This window comes from Lutra lutra, chromosome 2 (genome assembly GCF_902655055.1).
Source record: "Lutra lutra chromosome 2, mLutLut1.2, whole genome shotgun sequence".
NCBI classification, from domain to species: domain Eukaryota; kingdom Metazoa; phylum Chordata; class Mammalia; order Carnivora; family Mustelidae; genus Lutra; species Lutra lutra.
The window spans coordinates 174,551,483-174,572,703 of NC_062279.1; the positions used below are offsets into that span (position 1 = coordinate 174,551,483).

At 41.1% G+C, this 21,221-nt stretch overlaps 2 protein-coding genes across 6 annotated transcripts; one reads left to right on the forward strand and one right to left on the reverse strand.

The window, feature by feature from the left end:
- On the reverse strand, nucleotides 1-5,208 carry RPL9 (ribosomal protein L9). 4 transcript variants are annotated; one of them, XM_047719129.1, is made up of 8 exons: nucleotides 5,132-5,208; nucleotides 4,636-4,682; nucleotides 4,434-4,549; nucleotides 3,766-3,861; nucleotides 2,446-2,578; nucleotides 704-784; nucleotides 340-454; nucleotides 1-92 (listed from the first exon to the last, which is right to left on the reverse strand). In XM_047719129.1, exons 2-7 carry the CDS (start codon nucleotides 4,679-4,681, stop codon nucleotides 348-350), a joined length of 579 nt encoding a protein of 192 aa, XP_047575085.1. In that variant the 5' UTR covers nucleotide 4,682; nucleotides 5,132-5,208; the 3' UTR covers nucleotides 1-92; nucleotides 340-347. The 4 variants fall into 4 exon arrangements, with proteins under 4 accessions (XP_047575085.1, XP_047575086.1, XP_047575088.1 ...); XM_047719130.1 differs by lacking the exon at nucleotides 5,132-5,208 and adding an exon at nucleotides 4,811-4,832; XM_047719132.1 differs by lacking the exon at nucleotides 1-92 and having other exon boundaries at nucleotides 381-626; nucleotides 666-784.
- Nucleotides 5,209-5,264: 56 nt separating this feature from the next.
- LIAS (lipoic acid synthetase) lies at nucleotides 5,265-21,221 on the forward strand. Of its 2 annotated transcripts, XM_047719127.1 has the most exons (11): nucleotides 5,266-5,423; nucleotides 6,749-6,921; nucleotides 7,840-7,933; nucleotides 9,090-9,170; nucleotides 11,264-11,420; nucleotides 11,507-11,564; nucleotides 13,489-13,617; nucleotides 15,482-15,627; nucleotides 16,979-17,049; nucleotides 17,824-17,935; nucleotides 20,923-21,221. In XM_047719127.1, exons 1-11 carry the CDS (start codon nucleotides 5,379-5,381, stop codon nucleotides 20,976-20,978), a joined length of 1,122 nt encoding a protein of 373 aa, XP_047575083.1. In that variant the 5' UTR covers nucleotides 5,266-5,378; the 3' UTR covers nucleotides 20,979-21,221. The 2 variants fall into 2 exon arrangements, with proteins under 2 accessions (XP_047575084.1, XP_047575083.1); XM_047719128.1 differs by lacking the exons at nucleotides 7,840-7,933; nucleotides 11,264-11,420; nucleotides 11,507-11,564 and having other exon boundaries at nucleotides 5,265-5,423.

Consider the following 21,221-nt stretch of genomic DNA (forward strand, 5'->3'; position numbering starts at 1 on the left):
CACAAATCAGTATAGCTTTTATTGCATCTTTAAAATATCACAAATAAGTCTGAAAAATCATCCGGCTTCTCGCTGTTTCTGCAGATGGACAACTGTAAGAAGGAATAAAAAGATCTATCAATTTCCATCAATACCCTCCAAAACTAAGTTCTACTCTCAATAACCTAAAACATCGTTTAGATTACTAGTTTATAGAAAAAATGTCCCTTTTCTTATTCTGCCATCTACTGTATTCCAGAATGTAACTCACTTTCTGCCATTACAACTCCAGTTTCAGACTCTTAGTAAAGTAAGACCTCTAAAAATCAGTAAGGAAACTTAGACACTGCAAGAACCTACCTCAGATCTTATTCATCAGCCTGCTGAACTGTTCCTTTTTCAGAAACATAGATACCATCCAAAAATTTTCTGATATCCTTGTTTTTAACAGTTGTGGCTTGCTGAATTAAAGCAGCTATTAACAGTAAAAAAGATAAGGAAATTACATTACCAGCCAAATTCATCTTAAAATAAAAGCATTTTATTATATGCCATACTTAAAACCTATTATCTTTGGGGTACTTTTTACTCAATTTCACAAATGAAAAAGCTCACCTAATGAGAATACCATGTATTCAACTACAAGAAATTAAACAAATTAAATTAAACAATTAAATTAAATTAAACAAAATTCTATAGGCATAATTAGGCATACTAAACAAACCTGAGTTTGATACAAGTTCAATGTCATTTCCTTCAAGAATTAACTCATCTTTTTGGGCTTGAGATACAGAACAAGCAACACCTAAAAAGGGGAGAAAGCATTCACATAGGGTAAACATAAAATCAAATTTGTACAATACTTAATTTAAAAACATTTACAGTAGCAACTTATTCCATTTATAATTTTACACAACAAATGACACTTGTTGAGATTCTGATTTTACAGGACCTGACTTAATCTGGGCAAAATCTTGTTTGTGTTCCTACTTGAATGTATCTTTTCCAGAGTAGTTAGATTTTCAGGGATTCAGTCAAGAAGTATGAGAAGAGGGGCGCCTGGGTGGCTCAGTGGTTAAAGCCTCTGCCTTCGGCTCAGGTCATGATCCCAGGGTCCTGGGATCGAGCCTCACATCGGGCTCTCTGCTCAGCAGGGAGCCTGCCTCCTCCTCCTCTCTCTCTCTGCCTGCCTCTCTGCCTACTTGTGATCTGTCAAATAAATAAAAATCTTAAAAAAAAAAAAAAAGAAGTATGAGAAGACAGTATTCAATTTAACTGTCCACAGCTTTGTCATCAAGTCTTATTCCTACTGTATAGATTTGTTACCTCTCAAGTTTGTTTGTTTTTTTTTAAAGATTTTATTCATTTGACAGAGAGAGAGAAATCGCAAGTAGGCAGAGAGGCAGGCAGAGAGAAAGAGGGGAAGAAGCAGGCTCCCTGCAGAGCAGAGAGCCCAATGTGGGGCTCGATCCCAGGACCCTGGGATCATGACCTGAGCAGAAGGCAGAGGCTTTAACCCACTGAGCCACCCACGTGCCCCTCAAGTTTTTTTTAATAGAAGAGTTCCCATTAAATGCTGTTGACCATAGCTAATACCACAAAGTATTTTTGTAAACTCATTAAATGGTACTAAGAATTCCTTCTTCCTACCCCAATGGAATCAAGAAGCATCAAGAGAGCACCAAGCTTTAAAATTTTCTAATGTTGGGCGCCTGGGTGGCTCAGTGGGTTAAGCCTCTGCCTTCGGCTCAGGTCATGATCTCAGGGTCCTGGGATCGAGGCCCGCATCGGGCTCTCTGCTCAGCGGGGAACCTGCTTTCTCCTCTCTATGCCTGCCCCTCTGCATACTTGTGATCTCTCTCTGTTTCAAATAAATAAATAAAATCTTTAAAAAAAAATTTTTTTTCTAATATTCGGGCACCTGGCTGGCTTAGTCAGTGGAGCATACGTTTCTTGATCTTGGGGTTCTGTGGAGATTACTTAAAAATAAATTTTTTAAAAATACGCACGTACAATTTTCTAATGTCTAAATTAAAAATATTTTAATGCTTCTGTGTTTACTATGTATCAAGCAAGAAATGTTCCAAGTATATTTTAATTTTAATTCATCTAGACATGAGATGTTCCCAATTTTGGATGAGTAAAATGAGCTAAAAGTAGATGATTTGCCCAAAGCTGATAGAACTGAGATCTGAACCTAGGCAGTCTATGCTATTAACCACTATTCAAAATTTTTTTAGGATTTCAGTTTGCAAAGAGAATTAAACATAGCTAACATCCCCTGAAACTAACATATAAGCCTTTAAGAATCACAATCAGTATGAATACAATACAAAACCTTAACACCAAGAGTTATTACATAATCAAAATGGACAATTCTGAAATAAATACGGATTTATAGCCAGCCCCAAACACCAGTCTTCACAGGTAAACATTTCAGAACCATATCTGAAGGTAGGCACATACCTGGCCTCATCCGAACCCTGCGGATATATTTTTCACCCAAGAAATTTCGGATTTCAACAAGAGAACCATTCTCCTGAATAACAACGTTGATGGGGAAGTGAGCATACACAGACCTCATCTTGTATCGGAAGCCCTATTAAGAAAACAAAGTATTAGCAAAGCTGACAATTTGAAAGACAAATCCAGTTTTTAAATTTTGTAGGGTGCTTACATTATTTGTAGTTTAAAAATGAAACAGTCCTCACATAGCACTCGTTGTCAAGATTTTGTAACAGTGGGCACCTATACCAAATCTTCCAAATTGTATACATGCTTCTTTCTTCAATAGACTGTAAAGTTCTTTAAGGAAGCATTTATTTTACTACCTCTATGACCACAGTAAACAAAGTCAGCTTTTAAAAATGAGAACCCCAGGGGCGCCTGGGTGGCTCAGTGGGTTAAAGCTTCTGCCTTTGGCTCAGGTCATGATCTCAGGATCCTGGGATGGAGTCCCACATCAGGCTCTCTGCTCAGTGGGGAGCCAGCTTCCCCCTCTCTCTGCCTGCCTCTCTGCCTGCTTGTGATCTGTCAAATAAATAAATAAAATCTTTAAAAAAAAAAAAAAAAAAAAAAAAAAAGAGAGAACCCCAAAGCCCTTCATCTTGGGCACTAGACTAACATTTACTGAGTTACTAAGGAATACCAGTATACCAGATGACAACTCAGACAGGCCCTCTGCCCTCGAGGAACTTAGCCTGGTAGCAAGAGTAAATAGGGGAAACATGACCCAATTGGCTCCATTATAATATAATGGAGCTGAAGAGCGCCATTATGGGGCACATTCTGAAAGGACTGAGTCTTAATGTGAAGAAAAGCATTTCAGCAAAGACAGCAAAATGAACTTTATCTTAAAGGCTTGGGGGAGAGGGAGTTGTAAAGAGAATAATGACAACAAATACACTTTTAGTCAAGTAGACAGGGACTGCTGAAAGGAGATCCAGCTTCTGCCCCTTCAAGAGGCGCCTGTGGAGACCCGCATGCCAACAAGAAATCAAAGCCTATCCTATGTGCTACAAAACAAAAACAAAACCACCACCACACATCCTACCAAAAAAACCGCCATTAGCCTACTATCAAGACCATCTGGTCTTCAGTCACATTTATCACTTACTCCTCAAGACCCAAGATGCCGATTCTACACTGCCAAGATCACCTTTCCCCAAATACCGCCGTAAACTGCAGGCAGAGTCTATGTTCCGCCGCAGACACTCCGGCTGCATGCACGCGTGACAGTGGAGAAGCCTCCCCTCCAGAAAGGAGGCAGTCTGACGGTCTGCTTACCAGTGTAACGCCCTTGATCATGTTCTGCACGTGACTACAGATGGTGCGAACCGTAGCCAGCTCTTTTCTGTTCCCCCACCATTTGTCAACTCGGAGCTGTAACAGAACAAACACTTCATGTGATTCCTTCCCATAATACGGATGCTTGACAGAAAAACCCACTTACTCAGGGAATTACTCTGGATTCGAGCTTTAGCCCTCATTAAAGCAATCACGTCTGAAGCCCTCCGTTACTAGCTTTTTGGCTACCAGACGACACGAAACACATTTCACAAGGGAATGCCAACCCAGAAATACTCATTTTTCAAGTTGCATCCTACTTCGCTCCTAGAAAACTAAAATATCAGGTTTCCGAGACCTGCCTGGTCCCTAAGATTCCTACGGAACCAGCACGAGGACCCACTGGTGACAGTAGTAAGAACCTGATGCTAACGACGACTGCGGTACTAACACTGAGCTTTATAACCAGAATTCGCTCTCCCGACCTCACTGAAGCAGACCCGCCAACACTAGCCACACCATCCCACACCCGACTTCAAGCTAAAGAAGGAATCTCGATTCGGCAATTCCGACAGCCACCAAATCCGGTGTTACTACATCCCTCCCTTCCACAGCAGCCACGGATGGGTCGGAAGAGGAAACAAAACACGACACGAGCCGCATCTCACCCTCTTCTTTTTCTTTCCGAGAAGGCTGAGTTCTACGTTGATGTGATTGAAGTCCCTTCGCAGGGTTCCTCTGGGGCCCTTCACGATCACCGTGCGTCCCTTCAGGGTGATGTCGACTGAAAGAGAGCATCCGTGAGGCCTCGGCACCAGGTACAAAGCAGGCAGTAAAGACTAAGAGGAGCACAAACATCAGGTCTCATACCATTCTCCGGGATGTCGACCGTCTGATTGCTGAGAATGGTCTTCATCCTGAAACACAAACCCCTGGGGTTACGAGGCCGGCGCCGGGACTGTCTGCAGCCACACCACCCCGCACGGAGCTCCGCTCCCCGGAGACCCGCAAGCAGAACCCCCGGGGCGGACACAGGACGACCCACCCGGAGAACGGCCCCCGCCGAGTCCTGGCCAGGAAAGGGAGGCTGCTGGGCAGGGACTATGAGCACAGCGGGCGAACTCCCGCTCGACGCACCCCTAGCAGTCTCATTACGGCGGCGCAAGCCCGGCAAGTCTGAGGGGTGGGGGCAGGCCCACAAGCCCAATACAGTTCTCGAATCCCAAGGCCGCCAGATCCATATGGCGCTCGGCGCGCCGGGGAACGACCAACACAGAGGATCCGAGCGCCAGACCCGCGCCCCGGGCTTTCCCCGAGCGGATGCCTTCAGATTCCCAAAACTCACAAAGCTCCGAGACAACCTCACCTCGCAGTAGATGCGGCAAAGAGAGAGCGTTGTTCGTCATCACGTTCTTGTAACCCGTATGGGCCCTGCGTATGACGTCATGAGCGCGCGACCCTACCAGGCTAAAGCAGCCAATCGCGGAGCAGCTCAAGTCCCGCTGGGTCTGTGGTGGCTCAGGTTCCTCGTCATAAACCGAGCGACGGTGTGTTGATCTGTCTTTCTCAGGAATTAGTGATCCCTCGACCCTCCTAGGAAAAAAAAGAGAGGGATGTCTCTACTCTGCGGGGGCGCCGCCTGCATCGTGGGGCCCCGGGTGAGCGGCGGGGCGAGCAGGGTGCGGGCCCGGGGTGGAGGGGCTCCCATCTCATTAGAGTGCCCAATAATAAGGCCAGCACTTATTAGCGTTTACTTGAGCTAGACGCTGTTCTAAAAATTTTCATGTAGTATCTCATTTAATTCTCCCGACACACGATCGTGTAGAGTCTCTGGTATTGGTTTGTAGGTCTCTCTGGCAGGCGATGAGGGCTCCCCCCCACCCCCGCCAACCCGCCCCGCGTATCAGAGTGATCTGAATCCTGTATTATTAGTTGGAGCATTATAGGAGCACGGCGTTGAGCATGCCAAATTCCTACTTTATGTTCGGGTCTGTCTTTGTATTAGACACCGGTCTGGGCAGTGAGAACAAAAGCCTGTGTTCTGCCTTTAGAGGCAGAGTGATCCAATGCAGTAGCAATACCGCAGCACCCCAACAGGCATTCTTTTTTCATTGTTGACGGTTCTCTTGTGTTGCATGTACTGACTCGTGAATTTTAGTGTTTTGGCTATCTTGTACACGTTCGTGTTCAGATCTAGAAACCAGTGTTTTCTTATGGTCAACAAATGAAAATTGAGTGACTACCGTGTTCAAACATAGAATGTAATCTAAAAAATTAAAATATTAGGTTTGGTTTCCCTCCTTCCAGCTCTCTAAAACCAACTGAGCGTTACCTCTACATTTTAACACTATGCCTATCCAAAGCCCTGATAGGAAAGACTTAATGCAAATTTCCTTTCATACGTCCTTGACTCGACTCAAGAGCGGAAAATTCAGAGCTGTGGCATCTCCAGTTATTGCAGTTTAAACTTTATGAAAGACAGACTTTTAGTAGTTAAGTGGGTTACATGAAAGTGTGACATGTTAGCCAGGTCCAAAGGTTTCCAAATCTGTTGTATCTCTAGCAGTAAACTGTTAGCTCCCATTCTCTTTTAGGTTTCCTTTGTTCTTGAGACTTAAATCCTAGATTCTGAGCTCCTACACAAAGCTTTTAAATTGTTCGACATACTTTCTGTATCATTTCTCTGGTTTTACCCTCTCTTTTAGGTATTAAAGTAGGTTCAAACTAAGTTACTTCAAATTTCACTAAAAACATGTCCTAATGGGGGCGCCTGGGTGGCTCAGTGGGTTAAAGCCTCTGCCTTCGGCTCAGGTCATGATCCCAGGGTCCTGGGATCGAGCTCCGCGTTGGGCTCTCTGCTCCGCAGGGAGCCTGCTTCCTCCCCTCTCTCTCTCTGCCCGCCTTTTTGCCTACTTGTGATTTCTCTCTCTGTGTCAAATAAATAAAATCTTTAAAAAAAAATGTCCTAATGAACTCTCTTTAGATATTTGGAAGATACTTATGCAGTCCAGTCAGAGCAGTAAGTTCCTTGCCAGATAAAAAAAAGGAATTCTTACAAAATGGACCAGACCTTCAAGATTTTTTATCTGGTGATCTTGTGGACAAGAGCAAGTGGGATGAATATAAAGGAAACTTAAAACGCCAGAAGGGAGAAAGGTAATTGAAATTTTGAGATAAATTCCTTCATTGTGCATTATATTCACATATAACCAAGCCCTAGCTTATAATTTAAATCAGACTTGGCAAATTTAGCTAAAAATCATTAGAAGTGATACAGACATAGAACAGGTAAATAGCTAAAATTGTTGGAATCCTCTTCTCTGTGCTTTTTGATAGTTGTTCTTCAATCTTCCTAGGACTTAGCCATCCCATTGTGCATTCAGTATAAAATTTCTGCATAGAGCAAACATTATCACCTTGCTACTAGTCGATTAGATCTTGATGAAATTTTCATTGTTACTGCGTATTGATGATCTAACTTGTTGCTTCTATGTACATATGTCCTATGGATACCTTGCCTTAATTCAAAAGAATGGTGAGGGAATTTCACACAGAGGGCAGATTGTTTTGGGAGAGACCTTACCCAACAACTTCTACTCCACAAGTGGATATAAGTCAAGGGGAACCTGAGGAAACATATTCTTCTCTCCAAATTTTAGATTTTTTTCAGTAATAACCATCATAAATCTGGAATGCAGAGCAGAAAGTACACTTGGGGGATCTCTCCTTTCTCTGACCAAATATAGAACTTTTTGTCAATATTATTCACTGGGGAATGTGATGTTCAGAAACTTCCTCATTCCTTCATTAGGATGGTTTTACTCTGCGACTTTGCAAAAGGTAGACATGAGCATATTGCTCTGTTAGACACAATTATGAGTGTGTTCTGAAGTGGTTTGAACGAGTCTAAATGTGATTCTCTGTTCTTACTCTTCTGGCAGAAATTAGAAGAGTTAGTCCAGGATTATGGGGCAAAAAAAAAACAACTCTGAAGTAAGAATTGTTATAGAGCAAAGCTGCATGATTATTTGGGAACATATTTGTTAATGGATAGTTATGTTTGGCTTTCCTCAGGTTAAGACTACCTCCGTGGCTAAAGACAGAGATTCCCATGGGGAAAAATTACAATAAACTGAAAAATACATTGCGGAATTTGAATCTCCATACAGTAAGTTTCAGAGTGTTAAATGTCCCTCTTAACTGAAAGTCATAGTGTTTCTGCATATGTGTTCCTTAAACTTTAATAAAGCGCATATCAAAAACAGCAAGGAAAGTGAATAAAGATATTTAGGGATGCATTATTATCAGGAATGGAAATATATTTAAAAATGATTTTCCCCCAGGGCACCTGGCTGTCTCAGTCAGTAGAGCATGCAACTTTTGATCTTGAAGTTGTGAGTTCAAACCCCATGTTGGGTGTAGAGATTACTTTAAAATAAAATTTAAAAAAATTTTTAAGGACACCTGGGTGGCTCAGTTGGTTAAGTGTCTGCCTTCAGCCCACATCATGAGTCCAGGGTCGTGGGATGGAGTCCAGCATTGGCATCAGGCTCCTTGCTCAGCAGGGAGCCTGCTTGTCCCTCTGCCTGCTGCTCCCCCTGCTTCTGTGCATGCTCTTTCTCTGTCCCTCTCTCTCTGACAAATAAATAAAATCTTAAAAAAATTTTTTAAAGTCATTTTCCTTGCAAAAAGAAACAAAAATTAATTGTATTTCTTAATTTCAGATTTAATAATACAAAAAAAAAGATTCTTTCCCCGCAATTTAGGAAATGAGGGGGTTTTGTGTATATTTTATATTACAAATTAAATACACACTTACTGGAAAAAATATAATGTTAAATGTGAAGCATCATGTATGCCGTCCCAAATGTTAACTGCACCACTTTCATTTTTTAGCATATTTCCATCCAGACCTTCTTTGCACATGTGAAATATATACATTCATTTTTTTTTTTTAAGTTTTATTTATTTATTTGGCAGAGAGAGACACAGCGAGAGAGGGAATACAAGCAGGGGAAGTGAGAGAGGGAGAAGCAGGCCCCCCACCAAGCAGGGAGCCCGATATGGGGCTCGATCCCATGACGCCACCCGAAGGCAGAGGCCCAACCCACTGAGCCATCCAGGTGCCCCACATTCATGTTGTTTTTGATTTAAAAATGGGATCCTAATATATATACAGTTTGGCAGTTTAATAACATTTTTGAATAGTGAATTTCTTCATAAATACATTGTAAAGAATGGACAGTTTAAAATGCCTGATCACTAATTTGCTTAGTTGGTTAATATTTCCAACTTGATTGTATTCCATTCCTTATTATTCCCAGGTGTGTGAGGAAGCTCGATGTCCCAACATTGGAGAGTGTTGGGGAGGTGGAGAATATGCCACCGCCACAGCCACAATCATGGTAAGAACAACCTCGGACTCAAAAGTTTTAGTCTAGAAACCGAAAGGAATATTTTATGTCTTTCTCCTCAAAATGTGCGTTCTGAGTCTCTGACCAGATTTTTTGTTATATATGAATTTATGAGAAATATGAAGGAAAAAAGTCTGATAGAATAATCTAGGCTGATGTGCTCTCATCCTTCTCTGAATAAATCTGTTTTTGATTTTTCCATATATCTGACAGTTAATCACGTGCTGCCTTGAGATATCTCCTCTATTAATTTTTGGAAATGTTATTCATGATTGCTTAACTTTTTCCCCCCTAAACAATAATAAGCATTTATTTTTCTCTCTCATGACCCTTCAGTTGCCTGGGGTACAGCTGATCTCGACTGGGCTAAAACTGGACTGCAGGAAGTAGGTTGAGGTCTCAGGGTTCAGGTCTGCTCCATAGAGCTTTATTTTCCTTAGATCAACAGGTCTCTACGCTAAATTCTTCATCATGAAGAATGGAAAGAGCACCAGAGGGCAAGCCAACCATCCAGGCACATTTGAGGCATCTGCTTGGCCATGGCTGCTGTCATTCTGTTGGTCAAAGCCAATCACATGGCCACCTGAACAGCAGGGGAGGTAGAGACATAAGCTCCTCCCCCAGGAGGCGGGCCCTGCGAGTTAAATGACAAAGAGTGAGATATATAGTCTTAATACGGTGGAGTCAGAATTGGTACTAACTGTGCACTCTGTCATGTTTATCCGGAGGGGTTTGGAGGTTGAGATACTGGGGTTAAATCTAAATTGGGTACAGCTGAAAGTTCATACTTGTCTGGGAAAGTCTGAGTTATACATGAGGAGCAGGAGGCTATCCACCTGAGGAACCAAGGATTCTTATGAAACAGAGCTGACCGTGGAGCTTATCCAAGTTACAAAACCCAAGTTCTTGAAGGAAGGAGTGATTTTGAACACTCCATGATGGAAATCTCTGGTTTCATCCCTTGCCTGGCCCTTCCCCGCTGACTCATGACTGGTTTTTAGGAAGAGTTCATTGTTTCGATAAATCCCTATGGGATAGTGGAACCATAGCTATGAGTCCCAGCCCCCAAGGGGAGTGGTGAAACATAAAGAGGAGCTTTCAAATCTCAGCTCCAAATCTCAGCCCATCATTCTCAGCTTTGAAACTCCAGTGGCCCCAGAAGATCTGCAATGGCTGATCATTTTTATTAATATTAAATAGGTACAAAAGAATCTTTATACACGGGGCGCCTGGGTGGCTCAGTGTTTTGGGGCCTCTGCCTTTGGCTCAAGTCATGATCCCAGGGTCCTGGGATCGAGCCCCATATCGGGCTTTCTGCTCAGCAGGGAGCCTGCTTCCCACCCCTCTGCCCCTGCCTGCCTCTTTGCTTCCCTGTGATCTGTGTGTCAAATAAATAAATAAAATCTTTTTAAAAAAATCTTTATACACTATATGAGGTTTTATTACTTTTTTTTAAAGATTATTTAGTTATTTATTTGACAAAGAGAGAGGGGGGGAAGCAGGCTCCCTGCCAAGCAGAGAGCCCAATGCAGGGCTCAATCCCGGGACCCTGAGATCATGACCTGAGCCCAAGGCAGAGGCTTAACCCATTGAGCCACCCAGGCACCCCACTATATGAGGTTTTAAAGAGTAACAGTGTAATCGACAGCCTGATACCTCCAGTTTGAGGGTGGGACATTAATATTATCTTTGAAGCCCCCTGTACAACCTTTCCTGATCCCATCACCTTTTTTTTCCCTTTAACAGTTGTTTTTTCAGGAGCCTCCACACCCAGCTTGGAGCTCAACATGGGGCTTGAACTCTTGACCCTGAGATCTATACCTGAGCTTAGATGCTTAAGCAGCTGAGCCACCCAGGCGCCCCTCCTTTTAACAGTTTTTAATTCTGAACTTCTCATTTCCTTTTTTTTCCAGTTTTGTTATATGTATTTGTATTCCTCAACAAATTCCTTAATTTGAATGTTTCAAATTTCGTATAGGCAGAATCAAACTATATGCATTTTTTATAACTCGCTTTATTCTCTCAGCATATGCTCTTTTGGGTCATCCATCTTTGTGTTTTAAATTATAACATTTCTGTTCTAGCTGATGGGTGACACATGTACAAGAGGTTGCAGATTTTGTTCTGTTAAAACTGCAAGAAATCCTCCTCCGCTGGATGCCAGGGAGCCCTACAACACTGCAAAGGCAATTGCAGAGTGGGGTCTGGATTATGTTGTCTTGACGTCTGTGGATCGAGATGGTTAGTGGGTCATCATTGCCTCTTCCAGAAATTGGCCCTTAGTAACTTGTGACATCATCTTGAGCAGTGGACTCTTCTGTTTCTAGATTTGCCCGATGGAGGAGCTGAGCATTTTGCGAAGACTGTAGCATACTTAAAGGAAAGGTACTCGGGTTTTTTTGCATTTGCTTGTGTAATTTGAGGACTTTTCTTTAGCCCATCTGAATTCAGTTTCTTTAAGGTGTTTACCTTAAAGTAGAGGTCATTATCCTTTTAGGGGATTATAAACCCTTCTGATCACCTTCTGGAAATTACATGGTCTTTTCTCCAGAAAAAGTCCATCCAAACATACAAATACATATTTGCATAAAATTTTAGGGATTCAGCAGCACAGGCTTACGGACCTTTAGGCCATAGAACCTGTCCATCATATTTGAGTGGCAGTTTTAACTTGGAGTAATTTTTAAAAGATGGATAAATCTGCAGACTTCCCAGCACTAGTAATGAATAAGTCATCATCTAGAAGTATATAGAAGGAGATAATCTCCCACATTGTTAAAGTATGCAATACTTGATATAGATTGTATCCATATTCATATGTCTTGGGAAATTTACCCATGATCCACATTTTATTAATATTTAATCCCATCTATTTAAAAAGCACTAAAGAAGGAGTTACACTTGCTTCCTACAGCATAGTGCTAGTTGAGCACCTGGCACTTAGTAAATGTTTTTTGGGGTTTGTTTGGTTTTTTTTTAAAGATTTTATTTATTTGACAGAGAGAGATCACAAGTAGAGAGAGAGAGGAAGGAGCAGGCTCCCCGCCTAGCAGAGAGCCCAATGTGGGACTCGATCCCAGGACCCTGAGATCATGACCTGAGCTGAAGGCAGAGGCTTAACCCACTGAACCCCCCAGGCAGCCCCTAGTAAATGTTTTTTAATGATCCCCCAGTGTTTTCTGTTTTTTTAATAGTTTACTTTAAAAAAGTTCTGCTTACAACCCACTAAACTGATATCACAAACTACTGATGAGTCTCAGCTTTACAAGTAAAAAAACAGTGAGTTATCAGCTGTGTTCTTTCAACATCTCTTATCTATGAAAGGGTATGTATGTGGTCCTTTCTACATCTCTTCTCTCAGGAAACAGCTCCAGAAATTTTGCCATTGGGTTTGTGAAAAAATTTATCAGCTGTCCTAGTCATTTCTACTGCTGTCAAAGGGAACAGCACTATGACCTAGTTCACATTTTAATGCTTGAATGCATAGATGTAGCCAGAATATAAATAAGAAGATTAATGTTTAACTTGTATTTCATTTAAGCAAACTCATGACTCAGCAGCTCAGAAAATCGTTTTTAAAACCCACAGCACTTGTGAAATATTTGCTTGAGGAAAAGAAGATGACACTATATGATGAATTTTTAAAGAAACCAGAGTTAAAGCAATCGAATACTATTTGCATTCACACAAGAAATGTCCCAATTAATATTTTAAAAAAAAAAGGGCATCTGGGTGGCTCAGTTGGTTAAGCGAATGCCTTCGGCTCAGGTCATAATCCTGGAGTCCTGGGATTGAGTCCCGAATCGGGCTCCCAGCTCCACGGGGAGTCTGCTTCTCCCTCTGACCTTCTCCTCGCTCACGCTCTCTCTCACTGTCTCTCTCTCTCTCTCTCAAATAAATAAATAAAATATTAAAAAAAAAAAAAGAATGTCCCAATTTACTTTCCAAAGAATAAAAAGATATTTTATATTTCATGTTATAATGTTTACATTTTAATTGTTTTGAGCAACATTATTATCTTAATACCTGCTTAATGAAGTATACGTCTATTAATCTCAAAATTTATTCTGATCATTATTTGCAGCAGATCTGTTTTAACCACTGTGTACATAATATTTGATGTTCAGGATTTTTTTTTTCATGTAATGGTTTATATATGAACGTTTGGATGTTCATGCTTTCCTTGGCAGGATTCTAAAGATTACTGTGTTGAAACCGATACCAAATGATTACTGGTAATTTCTGTTTTGAGCAATAGCCTTGTCAACTCTTTGCCTCAGTTTGATGCTTTTATTTTTTTTCCCCATAGGAATCCAAAAATTCTTGTGGAATGTCTCACCCCTGATTTCCGAGGAGATCTAAAAGCAATAGAAAAAGTTGTTCTGTCAGGATTGGATGTGTATGCACATAATATAGAAACAGTTCCAGAATTACAAAGGTGATTTCATGTACGGAGCAACACTGGCAAGTTTGGAGGGCAAGAATCTGCTCTATTTTCTCACTTTTTTCAGGGGAGGACTTTCTATTTGACTTTTACAAAATGAGCTCTTTTTTTTCCTTAACAAAAGCAATATATATGTATTATAGGAAAATCCGAAAATTTTCTGAAAATCAGAAAATAGCCAACAAAAAGAGCCTAAGTATCAAGCGTAATATTTCCACCCAGTAATATCAATTACTGTAACCTAAGTGTGTGTATTTATACGCACATGTGTATGTTTTGGTGCAGACACACATCATGAGCGTCTTTTCCTTTTTTAAATAGTATCATATTGCAAGTGCCAATGAGTTCTTTTTTTCAAAGAATAGTTTTCAAAAATAAGAAAAAATAATACAAGAGCAACTACTCTGATTGTAATTCTAAAAAGAAAAGACTTAAAAAACACATTTGGCACTAAAATATACAATAAGTGATACAAAAGGAACACTGTTCTCATTCAGATGTATTTTCAGTCTCCTTAAAAGTAGGTACTGTTCTTTCTAATAATGTTAATAATTAGGAAAATTTACAGATCGTTATGCCACATTAATGACCATATTCATATTTCAAAAAGAAAATTAACTTTCAGGCAAAATTAATGTTTATTTAATTTTAGTAAAGTATATTTGGCAGTGAGCTTAGTAGCTGCTACACATTGTCTGTATTATAGAACTTGAAAAAGTATGGTAAACAATAATCAGCATTTCCACTAAATCATAAACATTAGGGAACATGACAAAGTCAATGGAGAAATACTTTCTAGAGTAATTGTGTTGTGTGTTGTCCATTTTGTGGTTATTTTTAAATTCACAAATTGGTTTCCTTTCTTCCTGTGAACTGGTCTCTGATTAAAAATAACAGCAAGTGGGACGCCTGGGTGGCTCAGTTGGTTAAGCAGCTGCCTTCGGCTCAGGTCATGATCCCAGCGTCCTGGGATCGAGTCCCGCATCGGGCTCCTTGCTTGGCGGGGAGCCTGCTTCTCCCTCTGCCTCTGCCTGCCATTCTGTCTGCCTGTGCTCGCTCTCTCTCCCTCTCTCTCTGACAAATAAAAAAAAAAACAAAAACCAAATAACAGCAAGTCAGTTACACAAAATAAAGGTGCATTAGGATTCAAACAAATGCTAGATTAATATCAACTAATCAGCAACTCTGTCCTTTCGGCCTTCTCACCAGTTAAAATATGGTGGCTTGGTGGCTGTTGAAGTCTAACACACAGCCTGCTCCAGCCCTGTCATTTCTCATGATACTACCACCAGTGGGTGCCAATTTCCTTGGTTTCACTTAAGAAACATTATCCTTTCCAGTGAAAATTCCAGAATCATGCATTTTTACCTAAGAGGTGTCGGTGTCATATACTCACCAGCAGAGGGCAGCTTGGTCTTTAGAAAAGAACTGAACATAAAACTTGCAGACCTCTGAAATGTGGATTCATGTTAAACAGTTTTTCCTTTGTCCAGTTTTAAGATCTTCTTACTTCTACTCTTTTTCTCTTCTTTCTTGACTATCCCTTACAGTCACTCATTTTCCGCGTCGAATTTGGGTTTCTCAATGAGTAATTCATAAACTGAATTACTTCTGTTCTAGTTTTCTCTGCCCCAGGCTTGAAAGGCCTTAAAAGTAGACAGAACTTGGGGCCCAGTGAAGCCTGATTTTCTTTACAAAAGTAACAGCTAGATATTTGTTCACAAATGCTGGTATTGAACCACATGGTGTAATTTAATGTCCAGAATGTCCTTTCCTGGTCTTTCAGATGGCTTGCATAACTATGTACTTAGTTGAACTTGTGGTTATTCTTGCTGACAACAGCTCTGCTGTTTTCAAGGAAAGTTCGTGATCCCCGGGCCAATTTCAACCAGTCTCTGCACGTACTGAAACATGCCAAGGAGGTTCGGCCCAATGTGATTTCTAAAACATCTATAATGTTGGGTTTAGGCGAAAATGATGAGCAAGTATATGCAACACTGAAAGGTAAAAAAACTGAAAAACGAAAACTCTTTTTCATTTGATTTGAGTAATAGCAGGAACCCCATTTTGAAGGCCATGTTACATTTCCTCCATAGTGTCAACGAAAGTGCCAGTAAGAACAAAGTGTAGGATATGATTATAACAGCAGCATAAAAGGGAAAGGAAGTATGTTTTCTTTTCTTTTTAAGATTTTATGTATTTACTTGAGGGAGAGGGAGAGCACAGAGGGAGGATAAAAGGGAGAAGCAGACTCGCTGCTGAGCAGAGAGTGCAATGTGAGGATCCCAGGACCAAGAGAGCATGACCTGAGCCAAAGGCAGATGCTTAACCGACTGAGCCACCCAGGCACCCAGAAGTATGTTTTCTTAGAACATTATGGAATGATACGCAGAAATCTCAGGACATGAAATTTGTACCTCATTTTATTCTGCACCCTTTAATCAAATGAAAATAAGATTTTATTCACGTCTTATGTAGTCATTGCCTAGTTGTAAGAGCCAGCCAGGTACCAGGAGCCTTCACAGGCACTGACGAGATGAGTAAGATGAAGCCAGGCCTTTGAGGAAGAGCTGACTGGTAACATTGTCACATAACATGATGTGCTTTGGACTTTGCTGAATCTTAGTCTCATAAGCCCATATGCTTTGTGATTCTTGGGCTTTGTAAATTGCAAAAAAAACCCCAACAAAACAGCCTGTTACTTACGTGAGGATCCTTTGCCTACTTGCAGTTACTTACTGGTTCTAAGAGTAACAAGTGTGAATAGTAATGAAAAGTTCCTCTTTACTAGAGTAAAACTACAGTTTTACTAGAAAGATTCCGATATGTGAGAGGTCAAATCACATCCCCCAGAGCATATCTTGCACAGTTAGTAAAGCTGCATATAGCAGGTCTGGTCTATAATACAGGTGATCTCAGGCCTTTCATATACTGTTCCCTTCTTTTCGGCCTAACAGACTCTTGCTCAAAACCCCTTCACCCTTATTTGAGCATTTATTGCATAGTATTAGAGTACCTTGTCCTTCTTTCTGTCAGCCCCTCATGAGTATCTTTCTCATTCCTATGTTTTCAATCTTTTTCATATTCCCTGGCTCTTTTGAATGGAGAGATACAGTCTTACTCCCCAACATCTGACCCTAGATCTCAGGGTTCAGAGTTTGAATCCCACTTTGGGTATAGAGGTTACTTAAAAAAATTTTAGGGTGCCTGGCTGGTCCGATCTATGGAGCATGCAACTCTTGACCTCAGGATTGTAAGTTCATACCCCCTTTTGGGTGTAGAGATTACTTAAAAATAAAATATTTTTTTTTAAACTTAAAAATCTGCTAATGTAATGTGTGCCTTTTTTCTGTAGCACTTCGGGAAGCCAATGTGGACTGTTTGACCTTAGGACAATATATGCAGCCAACAAAACGCCACCTTAAGGTATTGCCATCTTGAGTTGCCGAACGTTCGCTGGTAGTTTGAATTAAATCTTTTGTCATCCGTAGGTACAACTGAGAAGCTGCTGACTTTCTGGTGTAATGTTCCATGTATATTTCCAAGTCCCAGTTCCCATTTGTCGGCATAAAGCCAGCAGATAATACTGGCACATTTTTGCTGCCCTGAAAATTGTGTGACTTAAGTGAATGTACAGAAAAAGAATTAAATAGGTGGGAAATTGCATTCATTTACACATGGTCATCTCGTGATTCATTTTAGAGTTATGTGAGAGCCAGAGGTGAAGTAAAAATGAAGAGCCTGTCTTCTTGTTTCCGTATTGAACATTCATTCATTCAGGAAACTTTTGTCAGGTAGTGACCGTGTGCCAGACACAGGGCTGAGCACAAGAGACAGGACAAGACAAGGAAGTCTGGTCCTCAAGAACCCGATAGGTGTGATTAATTCTTGATTATACCTGTTAGTCCATGAAGGGGGAATACAGATATATAATCTCTGTAGGTGATCTCATCTTTTTCAACTTTCAGAACAGCTAATGTACTACAAAATTGATGTTTTCCCTCTGTAATCAAGTGCTCATAGAGAGGCCTAGTAACCAGTAGGCAGGTTACCTATGAGGAAGGAGAGGCGAAAGCCTCTGGGCAACTGGATAAATTATGAAGTGAAAACCATCCTGAACGCATGAGCATAGATTTTCTACAGAATCGCAATGCTTTAGGGAAATTCTAAAATCTATCTGAATGAATTCTCTAAATGTAGGTTGAAGAGTACATTACTCCTGAAAAGTTCAAATACTGGGAAAAAGTAGGAAATGAACTTGGATTTCATTATACTGCTAGTGGCCCTCTGGTGCGTTCTTCATATAAAGCAGGTAAGTTACATTGCGGGGGATAGTTTTATTCAGACCATAAGTTTCCACGTTAAAATTATAATAGCTGTGCTTGCCTTTTGAAGGAAAAATTGTTTTTTGGAACATCCTTAGAAACTTTGCTCCATAGAGGACATGTTAAGGAAAAATTTCTCTTAAACCTGTTTTTTTCCTTAAATAAAGAGTCCCCTCCCCTTTTCTAGCTCAGCCACTGTGATGAAAACAGGAGTAATCAGCTTATTCTTTGTGTGGCTTTTAATAGTAGGTTATTCAGAAGTCACAGATACCAGTGAAATATATAAGACGGTTTTCTGAAAAATGTATATTCATTTGACAGCCATGCCAGCTGCATCTCTAAATAAGCTCCTAATTTCAGACATTTTAAATCCTGGAAAGCATTGGTTTGGCGGCATTGCTGCATACCCATTAATATCTTTATGGCTTTCTCCCAGAGGCAATAGAAAAAAATTTTAAGATTCTTTTCCATATAGAAATTTTGACTCTTTTTACTAGCCACTAGAAATTACAAAGTGTAATTTCACTTTGTAATTCCAGCTCTTATTTTAATTAGTAGCTTGAGCTGACTTACGAAAAGAAAAGCCTTTTCCAAGGGTTAAAAAGTCATGTGATCGTGGCCATCAAAAAGTCTATGAGAACATGGGCGCCTGGGTGGCTCAGTTGGTTAAGCGACTGCCTTCAGCTCAGGTCATGATCCCAGAGTCCTGGGATCAAGTCCCGCATCAGGCTCCCTGCTCCATGGGGAGTCTGCTCCCTCTGACCTTCTCCCCTCTCATGCTCTCTCTCACTGTCTCTCTCTCAAATAAATAAATAAAAACCTTTAAAAAAAAAAAAAAAGTCTATGAGAACATATCTGAAGCCCGAATTTAATCCAAAAAATGTTTAAAATGTTTTCCCTATCAGTTGGACTTCACAATTATAATTTCTTGAAGAATAACAGTTATTTTTTGGGGTAGGTCTAAACTACGTGATTACCGTAAATGATCTTTTACATGATTGTGTTACATATTGGGCTTAAATCACAGATATAGGGGCGCCTGGGTGGCTCAGTGGGTTAAGGCCTCTGCTTTCGGCTCGGGTCATGATCTCAGCATCCTGGGATCAAGCCCCGCATCTGGCTCTCTGCTCAGCAGGGAGCCTGCTTCCCCCCCCCCCGCCCCCCGCACCTCTCTCTGCCTGCCTCTCTGCCTGCTTGTGATCTCTGTCTGTCAAATAAATAAATAAAATCTTTCAAAACAATCACAGATATATTTAAATTAAGCACACATTCTTTTGATAAAAACTAATGTTCATGTATGTGTGATACTCAGTGTGCTCCTGTAAAGAAATTCAAGACATTTCAATGAACTAACCACAGCTTATCCTAGTTATAAAACCCAAGACTTTGAATCAACACTGACTCACAGGATGTGGGGACTTTAGAAGCCAATAAAGTGATTTATTCTTCAAGCAAGAAAAATTCTGCCAGCAAGCTGAAAACCTTTGTAAAGGATAGAACTAACATCAGCTTCCGGAGTGGTTAAAGTAAAGTAAAATCATTTGAAAGGGGTTTTTATTTCTTTTTTTTAAGGAAAAAGAAAGTAAATTATGAAGTTTTTAGAGTTACAAGTAAAAGATTGAATTCTACTAGGTAGAGAATTAGACTCAGCTGATGGGCTAGGGTCTGATAATGTTGGTTCTACTCCTGCCAGATTTAGATAAATTCTGGAGGAGCGTGGCTAACTCTTCATTACTTGGCTGGGTTGTGAACCTTGGGATTCTTGGCGATTGGGTACAGATACGCTCACTGCAGTTATACTTGGATATTAAGATGACAAAGCAAAGTTCATCAGACTCCTCATAAAACCAGGCCTGCAGTGCTGGGCTCTGCCAATAAGCACTGAGCCGTGCTGGAACAGTGAGACACTAAATGGAACCCTAATGACCTGAGAAGGGAATGTGCCCCCTCTAAGCAGCCGTCTTAATGCACAGGCACAACCGAGGGGGTGGGGAGCAGGCCCACTGTAAATGAAGAGCTCTTGCCTCCCTAGAGGGGGATAAGCTAACGGGATTCCATCAGATGAGTCGGCTCAACTGCAATGAGGCCTGTTTTATAAACATCAGATCCAGGCTAATAACGTAGCAGAATTGCTCTCTGAAATGAATCGTGCCAACAGCAATTGCTTTGTCAGAGACAAGGAATAGATAGTACATGTAGAGTGGAATAAATGTTCAAAAGCAGACCCACAGACATAATAGGGTCACCTTTACCATATTGAGGTACTAGAAAGAATAACAGAGACTGTAGTGATAAAAAAATTTTTCTGTAAGCAATGGGGGTAGAGTTTACTTTAAAAAAGAGAGAGAGAGGGGCGCCTGGGTGGCTCAGTGGGTTAAGCTGCTGCCTTCGGCTCAGGTCATGATCTCGGAGTCCTGGGATCGAGTCCCGCATCGGGCTCTCTGCTCAGCAGGGAGCCTGCTTCCTCCTGTCTCTCTGCCTGCCTCTCTGCCTGCTTGTGATCTCTGTCTGTCAAATAAATAAATAAAATCTTTAAAAAAAAAAAAAAGAGAGAGAGAGAGATAAAGCAGGGCTCTTGGGTGCCTCAGTCATTGGGCATCTGCCTTCTGCTCAGGTCATGATCCCGGGGTCCAGGATCAAGCCCCGCATCGGGCTTCCTGCCAGGCGGGAAGGCTGCTTCTCCCTCTCCCACTCCACCTGCTTGTGTTCCCTCTCTCACTCTGTCTCTCTCTGTAAAATAAATAAATAAAATCTTAAAAAAAAAAAAAAAAAGATAAAGCTAATGGGGTGCCTGGCTGGCTCAGTCGGTGGAGTGTGCGCCTCTTGATCTCCGGGTCACAAGTTCAAGCCCCATGTTGGGCGTAGAGCTTAACATTTAAAAAAAAAAATTGATTAAAAAGAAGGGAAACACGGAAGTATAATTCTGAAATTTACATTAAATTGATATTAATGTGTTTTCGCTTTTCCTAAATAGGTGAATTTTTCCTGAAAAATCTCGTGGCTAAAAGAAAAAAGTCCTCTCAAGTATAACAAGACCTTCAAGATCATAGGAATTATTAATATCTGATTCCAGTTGGTAAGAGAAGTGGTACCAGAATGCCTGACTTCAGTGGACATACCTCAGTCTCATTGTTTTAAGAAACACATTGCGGGGTGCCTGGGTGGCTCAGTCATTAAGTGTCTGCCTTCGGCTCAGGTCATGATCCCAGGGTCCTGGGATGGAGCCTCACATCGGGCTCCCAGCTCGGTGGGAAGCCTGCTTCTCCCTCTCCC